The sequence below is a fragment of the Phallusia mammillata genome, chromosome 4, assembly GCF_965637545.1.
Source record: "Phallusia mammillata chromosome 4, kaPhaMamm4.hap1.1, whole genome shotgun sequence".
Classification (NCBI taxonomy): domain Eukaryota; kingdom Metazoa; phylum Chordata; class Ascidiacea; order Phlebobranchia; family Ascidiidae; genus Phallusia; species Phallusia mammillata.
This window is the reverse complement of record NC_137255.1, coordinates 12,683,589-12,698,964: the sequence shown is the minus strand read 5'-3', so window position 1 is coordinate 12,698,964 and position 15,376 is coordinate 12,683,589. Positions and strand designations below refer to the sequence as shown.

General features: G+C 37.0%; 1 protein-coding gene across 1 annotated transcript in view; it reads left to right on the top strand.

The window, feature by feature from the left end:
* Window positions 1-15,110, top strand: part of LOC145225478 (inositol 1,4,5-trisphosphate-gated calcium channel ITPR1-like) — a 33,284-nt gene extending 18,174 nt beyond the window's left edge. The window contains exons 33-61 of the mRNA XM_080092187.1: window positions 566-691; window positions 828-948; window positions 1,202-1,276; window positions 1,496-1,647; window positions 3,999-4,177; window positions 4,486-4,597; window positions 4,882-4,917; window positions 5,619-5,666; window positions 5,734-5,840; window positions 5,969-6,140; window positions 6,200-6,317; window positions 6,377-6,459; window positions 6,627-6,753; window positions 6,995-7,107; window positions 7,373-7,573; window positions 7,812-7,922; window positions 7,988-8,113; window positions 8,525-8,779; window positions 9,352-9,544; window positions 9,697-9,822; window positions 9,891-10,054; window positions 10,185-10,349; window positions 10,565-10,683; window positions 11,610-11,773; window positions 12,247-12,470; window positions 13,071-13,239; window positions 13,411-13,571; window positions 13,838-13,984; window positions 14,517-15,110. Of these exons, the coding sequence (XP_079948313.1) occupies window positions 566-691; window positions 828-948; window positions 1,202-1,276; window positions 1,496-1,647; window positions 3,999-4,177; window positions 4,486-4,597; window positions 4,882-4,917; window positions 5,619-5,666; window positions 5,734-5,840; window positions 5,969-6,140; window positions 6,200-6,317; window positions 6,377-6,459; window positions 6,627-6,753; window positions 6,995-7,107; window positions 7,373-7,573; window positions 7,812-7,922; window positions 7,988-8,113; window positions 8,525-8,779; window positions 9,352-9,544; window positions 9,697-9,822; window positions 9,891-10,054; window positions 10,185-10,349; window positions 10,565-10,683; window positions 11,610-11,773; window positions 12,247-12,470; window positions 13,071-13,239; window positions 13,411-13,571; window positions 13,838-13,984; window positions 14,517-14,609 (3,987 nt within the window). The 3' untranslated portion in view covers window positions 14,610-15,110. The remainder of the gene's footprint in view (window positions 1-565; window positions 692-827; window positions 949-1,201; window positions 1,277-1,495; window positions 1,648-3,998; window positions 4,178-4,485; window positions 4,598-4,881; window positions 4,918-5,618; window positions 5,667-5,733; window positions 5,841-5,968; window positions 6,141-6,199; window positions 6,318-6,376; window positions 6,460-6,626; window positions 6,754-6,994; window positions 7,108-7,372; window positions 7,574-7,811; window positions 7,923-7,987; window positions 8,114-8,524; window positions 8,780-9,351; window positions 9,545-9,696; window positions 9,823-9,890; window positions 10,055-10,184; window positions 10,350-10,564; window positions 10,684-11,609; window positions 11,774-12,246; window positions 12,471-13,070; window positions 13,240-13,410; window positions 13,572-13,837; window positions 13,985-14,516) is intronic.
* Window positions 15,111-15,376: the final 266 nt, after the last annotated feature.

The window sequence follows — 15,376 nt, the reverse complement described above, 5'->3', positions numbered from 1 at the left end:
CCAGTGATTTAAAACGGATTTTTGACCACCTAAACCAAATACAATCAAGAACGTCACAATTACAATACAGTCCAAACAATATAACATAAAATTATTCACCACAGCAAATTTAATGCATACACCACAGACTTAGATACTGCTGAAACACTAACTAGGGTGCACATGTGGAAACAAAGGAAACCGTGAAAGTAGGCCACACACAAGGTTGGCAGTTATGTCGTAACAATGGGCATATGGTGCAATGGTAACAACGGCGGGAAGGTTTTTTGCTATTGGGGAGCTTTACTGTCCGTTACAACTATAACTTAACGTAGTAAGCAAGTAGTGGGGGGATTGCGGCAGACTGTGGCTGCGGGCCACATTATCAGGTAAGACCGAAAACTGTCTGCGGGCCACTCGAAATCCCATTGCGGACCGGATCCGGCCCGCGGCCTTATGTTGCACGCCCCCGTATTAGTTCAATAAAACAGCAACACAAACAATAGTAACATATCATACAGATTTTAGTGTTTTATTTGATCAAGTTGTGGTTTGTCAGAAATCATCACTATTGCTTCATTAACAGGTTCAATCAGAACCTGCAGATAATGAATTGAACCGCAAAACTCAAGAGTACCTTGCAACGACTGTAATGGAAATTATTACCATGTTTTTCAATTCTCCATTTTCTGATGCTACTACCCTCATTCAGGTGAACCTTTTTTCAGTTTTGCATTGATAAAAACAGATCAAGTGTCCACATCTGAATATATTTAATGTTTCATATTTATGCATTACTTTTTTTGTGAGTTGAAAAGTTGATTTAGAAAACATTATTTTTTTATTAGACACGCCAGACAACGTATGTACAGTTGCTTCGAGCGATTGTTTCATTGTACCAAAGTCCAAACTTACTAACTCAGTACAAACCAAAACTTGAAGAAACAATTAAAAAAATGGCTGAAGTTGGTAAGTTTTGTTTGTGCAGTTTTTGTCGCGAACAATGTTGCTATTGTTTGCCGAATTTTCAATGTTTGAGGCATGACTAACAGCTTAACTAACCCTTATTACTGTCATTGAAAAATGCTTTTGTTTTGAGATTTTTCTCAACAGAATTAACAAGTGATTAACTATAAAGCATGCTCATGTTTTATCATGTAATGGATCAAGGTCATCATGCAAACCCAGTGGGTGCTTACTTTTGTTTGCTTCATTATTGCAGCCAAGACCTGCAACGTTGTGCTGCCGCAGGACATCATAAATCTCATCCGACTGCAGAATAGCATTAAGATTCTTGGTCAGGATTCACTTTTGTATTATTGCATGAGCACGCTTGCACCAGCATGACTAAATAGAAGCATTGCATGTTGAAGCAATATTTGCTCTGCTATATTAACAACCCCATGTCTGAAAGTGTTGGCTTATTTCATAGTACTGGCATAAGTGGCACTGCAAAAGTCGCCGTAATTACTGCAGCTGAGATAAGGACTCTAATTTTGTCCACATTGATTTCAAGCCAAAGAAAGAAGCATCGCTATGCCAGGAAACCTAGAGGGTAAGGTAAATGAGGTGGTTAACAGGCCCAATGTCATGGGAGCCATTCAAAGATTCCGCAGTTTGAGATCTGCTACAATTAGCAGACGAGATGCTGAAGCAGTTGCCGGACAGGTTCGTTTGGACAGTCATCTCCCCCAAAATACATGCTCCACTACTTTTAAATCAAACTGTAATTTGAAACATTTTACATGTCAGTAGTATTGCTTGCAATGAAGCTTAGCACACTTAGAAGGCTTTGGCAAAGCACTTAAAAGAACAACACCAGGTTGAATGCTGTATGAATCCACTGTTTTTGTGCATCACTGCAAAGATGGGTGTTGTTGTTGCGATGGTACTGGCACTGGCTGTTTTCATTTTGAGCACTCAATTATTACCTGCACTACCTTTCTCCTTTTTCTATTGGACATGATTTCCCTTCAATTTAGTTCAATTAATTTCTTATGTGGAATGTTATGATACAATTAACACACAGTGATAATGATGACTTGATGTAACCAATATTATGTTGAAAAAAACATTCCGCGAATGTTTACATAGTAAAATCAGTTGATCCATAATTGTCTAAAACAAATTTCCAGCATCCCAAAAAGGTGTTGCCATTACATCCGAGTTGCAGAGTGACATAGGGAAATCAAAAATGAGCAATGTCGAGAAGGCAATGCGTCGATTCTTGTCACGGCGTCATCTCTTCAAGGCTGGAACTGAGTCCCATGACAGCCAGGTTTGAAAACAACAGTAGGGACACCACATCTCTTTTAAAGATTTCCAGTTACACAAAACAACTATTTCCTACTCTTACTAGGGTTGTATTATATGTTTTTTAGTGCACCGGTTAAATTTTAGTGCCCACTCAGATTTTTGGCATCATGAAATCTTTTATACTCTCAGCACAAAATATATTCATTTAAATCATCCCTGAATTCTTACAATAATCCTTGTGGAGCTCCAAAAGTTTCTGGAATTCTTGTCAGGGTTTCACAAAACAATAGGGCTTTATTGAACCCTGGTTGAAAACCACTGATTTAGGATCAATTTCCACACATGAGTGGTGCGGACAAGTGCCTTTTGTTCACAAGGTTGTAGGTTTTAATTCTGTTCTGGCTGTCTCCTCAGAAAGCGACAGTGCTCAAACCAAGTAAAACCAGACCGCTTTAACTAAATTGTCACCAGCTCACAAAGATAAAACAAACAAATAAACATGATTCAAGAGACTTGCAATGAGGCAAATCAGGTGGGACTCATTTTAAGCATAACACAATGAGACATGGTTCGACTACTAGGGATAACTAAAATGGAACAAACAATGGCAATCCACATCTACTAAGTGGTAATGAACTTTTGTGGTTTGAAATCACTGTAAGTTTTAGTTTTTCATTAATGGTGGTGCAATTTTAAAATAGGATTGGTTATTTTTGTATGCCCATAACCTCCCAAAACAGAGGTGCTAAGGATGTTGATTGTAGTATTGGTAGAACATATGACATTACAAAATGGATGTCAGCTTATCATAAATCCTATCACTTGATTGATATACAGGGCCAGGGTTGCCAACTTGCTTCCTACCAAAAACTATCATGCAAGGTACTTTAACAAGTGTATATATGTGAAGAATCACTAGTTTATTTGTAAATAAATATATGTTTTGCATATGTTTGGTGAGTGGATCACTATAACTTTAAAAGTAGCTCGACTGCTGAAAAAAGTGTGTGTACCCTTGACCAAAAACTAGCGGGCTATTACTCCAAAAGAGGTCAATTTAACAAACAACATGAAAATTGCATTTTGCCTGTCACTAATCTAACCCTGACCTGAACTAGTTAATTGCAATTCAGTCATTTAATAACGAAAGATTTTTCATATCTTTGTTAAGAAAATGAATATTTTTGTAAAACTTTTTTCCACTTACTGCCAACCTACAAAAATACATTATACGATCACACAACAACAAACGCGTTTTGGAGAAAAAAACATCACTTCAGGTTTTGTGGTTGTGGCAGATGTATTTGTTGGGCTCATTTAAACACAAGAACCTCTACTTTATTGTTTTAATAGTCAAGCAGCATTTTCCGTCATGAAAAACACCTATTTATGTTTTGGACAAAGATACACAATAGCTTACATTGTTAAAAATATAGATTATGAATTGAAAAATAATGTAAATAGATAGGTTATCTGCAGGTATTTTTTCAAATATAAATCTGTGTGCTATGCTTCATTGCAAGACTTAATTCTAATTGTGTTGGTTAAAGTTAGCCCTAGATGTGTATTCATTACTACAGTAGTAGGTTTACTTGCTCTAGCTTGTGGTTTGTAGTTTTTTTAAATAGTAATAATAATATAGTTGTCTGTTAAAAGTGTTTTTTAGCCTGCATTTTTATTCTGGATTCACGCAATAATCAGAGTCACTTAAGGCTGTGACCCACTAGTGTAAAAAAACATGTATGTTTTTTAACTTATTTCAGAGTTACAGAGACATCATTGAAGGTTTACAGGATATTGTATCTGTGTTGGAAAATCAACTCCATCCATTAGTACAAGCTGAGCTTTCAGTGCTAGTTGATATATTACACAGGCCAGAGCTCCTATTTCCAATTGACACAGATGCAAGAAAACAATGTGAAGGTGGAGGATTTATATCCAAGTAAGAAATCCATATTTTTAAAATCTTAATTAAACACTTTGCTGCAATTTTTACTCTTGCATTTTTTTAATCTGTTGATTTTTTGTTAGGTTCAACTACAAATTAGATACCTCAATAATTATAAGGTTCCATTAACCTGAGAAGAAACATTGCTAAATGGTTGCTTGAGATTTGAAAGCCATTTGTTAAATTAGCTTTATTGATTTAGTTTGATGCAAACCCCAGTAGAAATAAAATTTTGTCTTTCAACTTTCTGGAAGTCAGTTGGTTAAGTATTGGCAGAAAATGAATTCTCCATATTTGTGAAGGTTGATAAAGCACACCGAAAGATTGCTCGAGGATCGTGAGGAAAAACTCTGCATCAAGGTTTTGCAGACTCTTCGTGAGATGATGACAGTACACATCAACTTCACAAACAAGGTTTATAAAACTGAATGAAAGTTAATGTTTTAAGCGTGTTTTAAAGCAAAAGTGCTTTGTATCTAGCATGCTGTTTCACTAATCACAATTCTAAAGAGCTGATAAATTGATTTACAAACTATTTCAAGCTTGACATGGTTTTAAGTTTAATAGCAATTAAACAAACTAATTGCGCTTGTAATTCTTGTCTTGTGAACCATGCTATTGCACATTTGACATCTAAAGTGAAACAATAATGCCTATGTATCAATAGTTAATAAATTTCTTCTGCTATTTTATTTTAGAGCAATAGCGTGTACAATGACAGCATCTGGGAAGAGGTTAATTGCACTTTTATGTTTGCCTCCTTATTTCCTCAATGGAATATAACTTGCTGGTGTTTGCTGAAATTTCTCATACAACTAACGGGTGTTTTTGCCTGGTTAAAATATCTATGCAATGCATGTATTTGGCGCCTGATCTATTCTGAAATCAAATAGTGGCCTGCTGCATGGCCTGTAGAGGGCTGATAAAACTTTTGCATCTTTATGTGATATTTTCTTTGATACTTCCTTATTTTCAAAATTCTGAATGTTCAGAGCTAACTGATCCATCTAACACAGTTATTTCTACACTAATATGTTAACACTTTGTTTTTGAAGAAGTGGAATCGTGTAAAGATGACTAAAATGGACTTGATTTAAATATTTTTAGCAACGATTGAATATGATTTGTAAAATATGTCATTGAAAGCATAAATAGTACAATGTTTTATGGTGAATTGTGGTGATAATATATAATCAACTGAAATGTTGATTGATTTATGTTTGTCATTCCATGTGTTAAATTTTACTTTCACAACATCTTAATAACACACTGTGAATTGAATGGTGATGACAAGCTAAAATTAAATTGCCTGTTCTTTGTTGGTAAATGTTGTTAAGTTGGATGTTCAGATGCTGGTTATTGCTTCATTTTGATTCCATCTATACTTAGTATTTTATATTTGCCTAACTTCAACTTATTGTACTTTTATGTTTAGGAAACTGAAACACAGATTCGTGGCACCAGTTTGGAGGACCGGAGAAGGGTAAGCTCATAATTCGAAAATTAAAAACTTAATGGTGTAAAATGATTAGCAATTTTGTGTTTTGTAGGGTGAAGCACTTCGTCAAATTTTGCTTTCAAGATATTATGGTTCAAACTATCTTCATCTGCGTGATTTGGCTCAACGTGGAAGTTCTTCTTCTAACAACAGTACAAGGTTCTAACTGCAGATCATTTTAGTTATATTGTTACTGTTAGATGTTTTGTGCAACATAACGTGGTTAAAAGTGATTCAGTCTCAATATTCTGCCATGCATTTTTTGCGAACATGGTTCTTTTTTGTAGCATTTTTCGAAGGACAGAGTTATCCCTCGAACAAGTACAAGATCATCTGAAAAAAGAAGGTGCTACTGACCTTGTTATCAACCTCATTATTGGCAACTACAGTGAAAAAATATTCCATGAAAGTGTTTTACTTGGAATAGCACTTCTAGAAGGGGGTAACCATGACAACCAGGTAAGCTTTTAAATAGTGTTTTGCACTCTGATGGAAATTTTAACTGTTCGCTTCTATAGATGGCCTTCTTCAATCAGTTAATTGGTGAAAAGGGATCAGAAAAGTTTTTCCAAGTTTTTCACGAAAAAATGGAGTCAGCCCAAATTGAACTAAAAAATTCCTCCACTGTCAATGCAGGTAAGCATTAGGTTTTTTATTTTTATTTCATTTATTTATTTTCACTGATTTGCATGCAGGTGAGCTTTTAACCAGAGCAGTTGATCCCAACTCAGGCTTACATGGAAGTGGTTTGGACATTGGAGGAGACGGTTTAAAAAAGGTAAAAAAAAATATAATTTTAATATTAAATTTTATGGTTTGTTATTTATGTGGACTAGTAAGAACCCTTTTAGGAGCAATGCATTTTTGTTTTTTTGCAGTGTCTTTATCATACTTTTTTTGTTTTGATCTTTATGTATATAATCCAATATCTAATTTTGTCAACAGTTATCAAGCGAATTAAAAGACGAACTGGTTGATGCTGCAGAACAAACAAGAAGAGCATTTCAGAATGTTCAGAAACCTCATGCTGCAAGCAAATCTGCTGCTGAAGCCCAATCTGTTGCTGCCGCTGGTAAGTATTATATTCACTGTGGGTTAAATACTATGGATTCGAAAATTTTTTGTGACATGTATTAAATGTATGGAACGTTACTAAGCGTTTAGTTGTCCGCGTGGTGGCAATAGCGAGTCCGAATGCGCTAAAGGAGTAAAAGTACATGCAGTGTTTTAAATCATCAAAGTTAATAACGATGACCACTTTGTTATTTGTCACTTTTGATTTAAAACGTAAAAATATTGTTAATTTGTGAAAGGTGAAAATGAACGGCGTGATGACGACAGAGCGCCGAGCCCCGTGATTAGCATCATGAAACCAATCTTACGATTTCTTCAACTTCTATGTGAAAACCACAACGCCCAGTTACAGGTTAATGCAAAATGTTATGTTGCTTTATGATAAACCTTTCGTCTTATCGAAAACCTCTTATTGTCCATTTGATGCATGTATGCATTCGTTTATAAACGAAGGGAGAAAATGGTTTATGCATTTACTCATAAGTTGTGTTTCTTGACTACCAATGTTGGAAGCAAGGGTAAATAAATAGTCCAAATTTGTCAACGCCAACATAAACACTTACTATCTTGAAACGCTCTCAAACGTAGACTCATGACAAATGCAATTTGTATTGCAGAAATTCTTGAGATGTCAACCGAACAAAAACAGTTACAACCTCGTTTGTGATGGTTTGAAATTTTTGGATTGTATTTGTGGAAGTACGACCGGTGGTCTAGGATTGCTCGGTCTATACATCAATGAAAACAATGTCGATCTCGTCAACCAAACATTGGAAAGTTTGACTGAATACTGCCAAGGACCTTGCCACGAGAACCAGGTATATTATTAAAGTTTATAATTGGTAACAGTCAATTTGTGCATTTTGCAACACCAAATGCCATAATGTTCCCTCTCAAGCATCGTATTGTGTGAATGTTTAATAAAGACCCGCAGCTGAAATCGAGGGATTCATGTTACTAGATTGCAATTATGCGACTTGATGAACACTATTATAACAGTCCATACGTGAAACTTCCATAGCGTTTTTCCCATACGGTTTTTATTGTATATTTTAGAACGCAATTGCAAGTCACGAATCAAACGGAATCGACATAATTATTGCTCTTATCTTAAACGACATCAATCCACTCGGACGTCAAAGAATGGACTTGGTAATGCAACTTAAGGTATGGTCATAGTTTTGTCGTGGGTCATGTGAGGAAATGCGCTTTTATTGTGGTAATAATTTCAGAACAATGCGAGCAAACTTCTGCTGGCAATCATGGAAAGTCGCCACGATTCGGAAAACGCGGAAAGAATTCTCCGCAACATAAACCCGACTCAACTGGTTTCTGTGATCGAGCACGCATACACAAAGGTGAGTGTTCAGTTTGGAAAACAACGGTGTCGCTTTGTGGTATTAACAAAGGTTGCCTTTTAAAAAGTTTGGAAACAAAAGTGGATAAATGTCAAACTTAATTCGTAATACCACCAGACCAACACGTATTTTGTGAAATGTCGATAAATTTGCAAACAGGTTTTGATTTGTGACCTTTGTTCTCAAATTTACTACTCAACTTTAGCCAAGGTTTTGTGAAATTGTTTTTCAATGCCTTTTCTATGTGGGTATTGATCTTTTAAGGTACATATATGATATACCATACAACTGGCGGTTTCTGTCCAGTAAAACTTTGCTTAAACGTGTTCTTTGTCAAAATCTTGATGGTTGTTTAGTTTGCAATAAAAACTCAAGAGTTGTTTAACATTGAGACGTCACGATTGTTTGCAGGGTCAACGAATGGCGGAGGAGGAAGGGTTGGCAGATGGTGAAAGTTCAGCAAACAACGAACAGGAATCGGAGGAAAGTTCGCAGCTTGACATGACAGGAGACGGGTCACCACGAGCTGTCGGCCACAACATCTACATCCTTGCTCATCAGCTCGCAAAACACAACCAGGCTCTCGCACAAGCTCTCAGACCTGACAACTCACTCTCCGGCACAGAGGCGCTGCAGTATTACAAGAAACACACCGCGCAGATCGAGGTACGTCTGATGTCATAGGGGTTATGAGTTATGACGCAATCAAAACGTTGACGGTTTCCTTTGCTTTCTCGATTGCGGAGGGGATTTCCGTTGGCGTCGTAGCGCGTTATGAGTCACGGATTGATTGTAAGCAGTGTTTACGAGTTACCGCATGATAGGTTGCAAGCGTGGAGTAATGTTTACTGACATTATACATTCAGCATTGACTCAGCGAAACATCTCGCTTTATGTTATTGCCCAACAGAAACGAATAGTTCTCGTGAAAGTGCGGCGTGTAGGTTAGCAAAATTGTCTTGCCACTTTTTTGTCTGGTAAGCATATCCATCACCTTTCCTTCACATAATGTTTGTTGCCAAACATTCCAATCCCCACCATGCTTAGGATAAATGAGTAAGCGATAAGTCATATCTGGTGGCAGGTGTCTTGTCAAGATAACCCTATTGTACAAACAAGTCAAATCGTAGTTCCGATATTCTAGCCATTGTTTCGATTTAGTTGTATTAGCTGTGCAAGATTGGGACAATTTAATTTTTTTTATGCCAACGAAATAAAATATTGAGTTTAATCTCTAGATTGTGCGAGCGGACCGAACCATGGAGCAAATTGTCTTTCCCGTGCCTCATGTGTGCAGTTATTTGACCCGTGAAACGATGGATAGAATTTGGAACACAACCGACAGAGACGACCAGGGAAGTAAAGTGGGCAACTTCTTTTCACAAGTTGAGGATATGTACAGGGAGATGGTGTGGCAGAAAAAAATGAGAGGTATTAACGTAATTTATTCATGTGTGACTCGATACAGTTGAAGTTATTTGTAGAAATTGACGCAGAACTCGTCTAAGAACTATAGGGGGTCTAAAAGCTTGGCTTGACATTATTTTCCTATGATTTTTACGCAATAAAGTTTATTTTTTAAGAATTCAAGAGTCTTTATTGGTTCAGTCGTCACATCTCGCTGTGGAGCACAATCTCAACAAATTTCATCATTATTGTCAACCTGCTTGTGGCTTTGTTTTATCCATTCAAAATTGTCGACTACAAAGGTTGGTGTATGAATATCCGTCCTTGCGTGTCACATAATTACAGCATTCAACATATAACTCACTTTTAGCTTGGAGTGATAAGGTCCATCTTTTGTTGTGGCCCATCATGTTGGTTTCACTTGCTGCCATCTCAAATCCATTTGCTGTCAGATGTCTGGCGCTATGCGTCATGGTGAAAACAATATTCTGGGTTGGTGTGCAGAACGCTCTTCTCATGCTTGGAGTTCTAAACGTAAGATACCCTTATCCATGTTAAGATAAGTACGAATGGATCTGTTTATTTTTTATATTTCGTCAAACTACATTTTAGTACAGGTGGGAAAGAATGGACAAGTTTATAAATCCCTATTTATTTTATTCAGCTGCTGAATCGTTTCATCTATCTCTTGAGTTACATCGGTAATAAGGGAATGAAAGACAAAGGAATATTTCAAATGCTGTTCGAATCCCAGTTCATTCTTCACGTCTTCCACATAATGTTCTGTTTTATGGGATTATTCTGGGACGAACTGTGTTACAGTATTTTGGTAAATGCAATATATTATCCTGAAATGTTTTTTTACAGTTTTGAAAACGGGATAAGACGACCACCTATTGGGTTGGATGTAGAAATTACACACGATATACATAGTAACCAAGTTTTACGTTTGTTATGTTGTTGTAGGTGTAAAGTACAACAAAATTTTGCTTAAATGTTTATTGGTTAGTTCAATATATAATTACACAAACATTTCGTTTTCAGTTTTTCGACTTGATTTATGGGGAGGAAACTTTGTTGAATGTGATTCGAAGTGTAACGAGGAATGTTCGTTCTCTACTTCTCACTGCGATGCTGGCTTTAATACTTGTCTACATATTCAGGTAAAATGTATATAACACTCAACTAGCTATGCACCGAACCTGTCTTACAAGATTCGTGCCAAAAACGATTATTCGGCCGAAGCGGAACCATAAAACTTAATAGATGTGAAATAGTCATAGCGTGCTAATGCAAATAAACTCATTTGCGACACTACCACACACATTTTGTGTTAAACAAGCCGCACAAAAATCTTATTGTTGACCGAGAACGTGACACGGTACATTAAATAGTTGGACAGTTAAATTTTATTTCCTGGTCGCAAAACTTTATGAATTGATTTCACGTGTTAAAGAAATTTCGGCTGTATTTGAAGTAGTTTGGGTTAAAACCAAAACATTGCCCAATATTTGCTGCATCACTACAACCAACCACGCCAACCTTTCTTCTGCCCTCTTTCTTCTTCTATAAAATCTGCATGCTGCATATAACGACACACCTTACAATGTCACTCCGTCTGTGCACGTTTCGCCACAATATTTACGGACAACCTTTAGTAATCGTGATCAAGTGATCACGTGATCCTTAGCTTTGGCATTTGTCGAATGGGAATACTTTCGCATTTGACCTCTCAATTTGTAACGTTTAGACAGGGACATTGTTGAAATCGTAAATGCACACCGCGTTTGTTAGGCCCGTGAGTATTAGGAAGCCAGCTTCGAGATAAAATGCGACTGAATTAAGTACCATTGGCACGTTTCGCATTTTTAGGGCACATTTTCCATCACGTTTTCGACCAAGTACTGTGAATCAAAACATATTGCTGTGTGTCTTTGTTTGTCGAAACGTTCGTTGTGTTGACCAAATACCAAATGGCTTGGAAAATGATAGGCTTGATCCGAGATGTATTCCGTTTGCTTTCATATTTTATTAATTTCATGACAACCCTGGATCTGTTATATAACTAACTTATCTATTATCCTTGCAGCATTGTCGGCTATCTCTTCCTGAAACAAGACTTCAAGGTAAGCGTGAACCCGCGTTGCGTAACGGATGACCCCGACAAACTGAGAGCTCTCAAGGAGAAGTTGGACACACAGATTCGAAACGCACAAGTTTGTCAACAAGATGATGGAAGTTGCAACAATACGGGTTGGGACGTTAACTTTCAGCATCCTTTGATTAAACATCGTGATCGATGTGTTTACAAAAGCACTTGTTTCATGTAGTGACGTTACTTCCGTGACAAATCAGTCAAAACTGAATGCGCCAATTTGCTTTTTCTGTTATTTACGTGTGTACAAACAGCAGAGAAGTTTTTTTCAAAAAATCGGTTAGTGAAGTTACAAAGTTATACCTCAAGCAAGTTTGTAAATTTAGAAAATATAGGAAGCAACCATATGAAAAACGTCCCCCAAGCTGTGTTGAAGTGGATCCAGCCATATTTTAATCTGTTTTTTTTTAAAGCCTGTAGACATATTTGCAATGTAAGTTCTATAATTCAATGCAAATATGACCGTTTTGAAACGTTTTAAGTTATTCGTCTACCCAATTTTAAATCAGATCAATGTATGTGCTGTCTACCTATATTTTCCATGGCTTATACCCTGTATGTTTAATCACAGTAGCAAATCTATGGAGTCTTCCCGTGAATGAAACACAACAAAACACATCGGATTTCGCGTCCCGTGTGTCGAGTGAGGTGCTGGAAAGGTATTTATGTGATGGAAGCGAATCTGTGGAGGAGAATCACTGCGAATCCCTGCTCATGTGCATTATTACCACACTGAATGAGGGGCTGCGGAACGGTGGTGGGATTGGTGACATTCTTCGAAAACCATCACAATCGGTCAGTAAATATCGGAGCTGTTATCACTTGTTTTGGGAACTAAAAGCAGATTGTGATAACTTCTAGGGATGCGCCGAGCCGAGCCAGAACCCGAGTACTCGGTACCGAGCATCGCTTTTTTTTTATGCTCGGTGCTCGGCCGAGCAGTTGCACAAACTGACCCGAGCATTAAATTTGCATATTCATGCCCTGCTAACATAGGTAACTAGTGTTCGAAAGGGTGTCTATGAACAAAAACAAATTATTTTTCAAATGTATTAGATTGTGGAAAAACGTGTACTTTTGAGGCCTGTAACAGCTTAATACACCGCTGGTGACGTAAGAGGCCTTGCAGAGCTAAAACGTAGAAAGGGGATTTTTTTGTGACGTCATAATGCACCGAGCGTGCTCGGCCGAGCACCGAGCATTAACGTGAGATGCTCGGTGCTCGACCAAACAGAACATTTGCAATTTTGGCACATCCCTAGTAACTTCGGTTAAATTTTTACTGTAAAAAAAATTTGATGCACACATTTTTACCACTTCGCGTTCTTTTTCCAATAAAGTTTAGGATTTTTATTTAAGTTCATTATGTGGACATTCGTTACATTTCTTTTACAGGAAGGTCTTCTTTTTATGGGAAGGGTGGTTTACGATCTGTTGTTTTTCTTTATCCTCATTATTATTGTTCTCAACCTAATCTTCGGTGTAATTATCGACACTTTTGCTGATTTGCGTTCTGAGAAGCAACAGAAGGACGATATCTTGAAAAACACATGCTTCATATGTGGTATGTTTTTCTTGTGGTTAGATGTAGTGGATTTACTATACAGAAATTTGAGTAACCTTGAAAAATCTATCAGGTAAAATCAAACAAAACGTTGAAAAAGTCGGTAAAAACGAAAAACACCTGCAATAAATACGTGTAACACGGGGCAATTGTTTATGTAATCTTCTACAGGGTTGGAAAGGAAATCATTTGACAACAAAACTGTGTCGTTCGAAACGCACGTGAAGGAAGAACACAACATGTGGCACTATCTCTACTTTATCGTGCTTGTCAAAGTAAAAGATTCGACAGAGTTTACAGGTCCGGAAAGTTACGTCTACAACCAAGTCAAGGTGAGTTTCATGGCAGCGACGCGTTTTAACCGATCTGCTTTGCTAATGCGATTATTGTTATGTTATGCTCACACACGAATCGTCATCTTGACTTGTTGGGTCGTACGTGGTAGTTTTGCGGATTTTGTGGTGCAAGTGTTGCAGATAAAATAATAACTGAGTGTATGGTATTTTGTGACGGCAATTTGTATCTGCATGAATAATGAATTCATCAATCATATTGGTTGTCAGCTTTGCAACTTACCTTGTTTCGTTTTAATTTTTAGTTCGGAAAACTGGAATGGTTTCCTCGGATGCAGGCGATGTCACTTGCCGCTGACGATGAAGCTGTGGAAAATAACGACATGCGGAGTTTGCTTCTCCAACTTGACAGCACTTCAAATTTGGTCCACACACTCTCCAGACAACTGCAGGCAAGTTTATATTTATTGCTACATTTTGTAATTGCCGACTCCCAACACCTAGTAAACCACAAAGTGAACAGTGAATTGTAAATAATACATTATAAATGTCGAGTCAATAGGAAATAGCTGTATATACCCCTGTTTATGGCAACGAAAGTGATGCACTTTGTATGTGCAAATAAACCTGACATATAACATTGCATGTGATGTTGCGAGATATTTATGACATGTACGTGTGTAAAAGATGGCCAAAAATGTGCATACTCTTCACACGTTATGCTTTAATTCACATGAGGATATGTCAAAATATGTACAAAACTGATTTGGTATTTGATTATGCTAAAAGCGTGCGGGTTCGTTTCAAATGAGAAACATGACGCTGCGATGCCGAATAACCCTCTACAAAGACTCCAATTAAATTACTACGGATGCCGCAAAAAAACACTAAAATGTTTTTTGGCGTTATTGACAGCTCATTGTTTTTGTATAATTCCATACACTACCGATTTTTATATTTATATCTATGTTAAAAAATATGCAGGACCTACAAGATCAGGTGACAGAACAACGTCGCAAGCAACAGCGATTGAACATCATCAATCCCCACAACCACGTGCAGTACCACAGACAGTAGTGTGTAGTAGTGACCACCATGACTTGATTTGCAATAACCGTCGGCGCTAGCTGGTATTTAACCATGCAGTGTAAAATGTGTAATAAATTGTGCTTCCCTGCCTATTTAGCTCTGCATAGATTATGTTGGTTTGTTCATTGTGGACCTTTCGAATTTTTGCACAAGGACATTGCGTTGTTTCTCTTCTGTTGATTATGTATTTTTCCGTGTTCAATCTTTTCTGTTAAAGCATCAAAGACTTTTCATTGGAGATTTAAGATTAGAACACTTGTGAACATGCCTGCTGTAGAAATTTATTAGTATTTGAAATTTATCTTTCTTCACCTGATTTGTTTTTCTCATTAAATGGAGCGGTGCTCTACATGAGCATTTTTTTATCATTTTTGAACCCCTTGTTTTGTAAAGTTACTTGTAATTACTGTTGTTCGTCTTGCACTATATTGATCGACATAAGGTTACTGCACATAATTCAAATAAAATATATCTCTTCACAAACGAAAACCCGCATGCTTATGGAGTTATACATCTAAATATGTATTTGTTGGGGTAAGCACTATGGGATGCTTGTTAGCGAGGTTGTCACAGTTTGTCGTCGAAGATTCTGTAACTTTTTACTTAATTGTTCTGAACTAAAAAATCTTGTCAGATATCCCATGAAAACTGTAATTGCGTTTAATCGTTAAAAAGTTCTGGGGTACGTTGTCAGTTATTGGGTATAAGAAGGTGTTAAAAATAGTGAGCGTTACACACGTTACTCCATTTGTGTA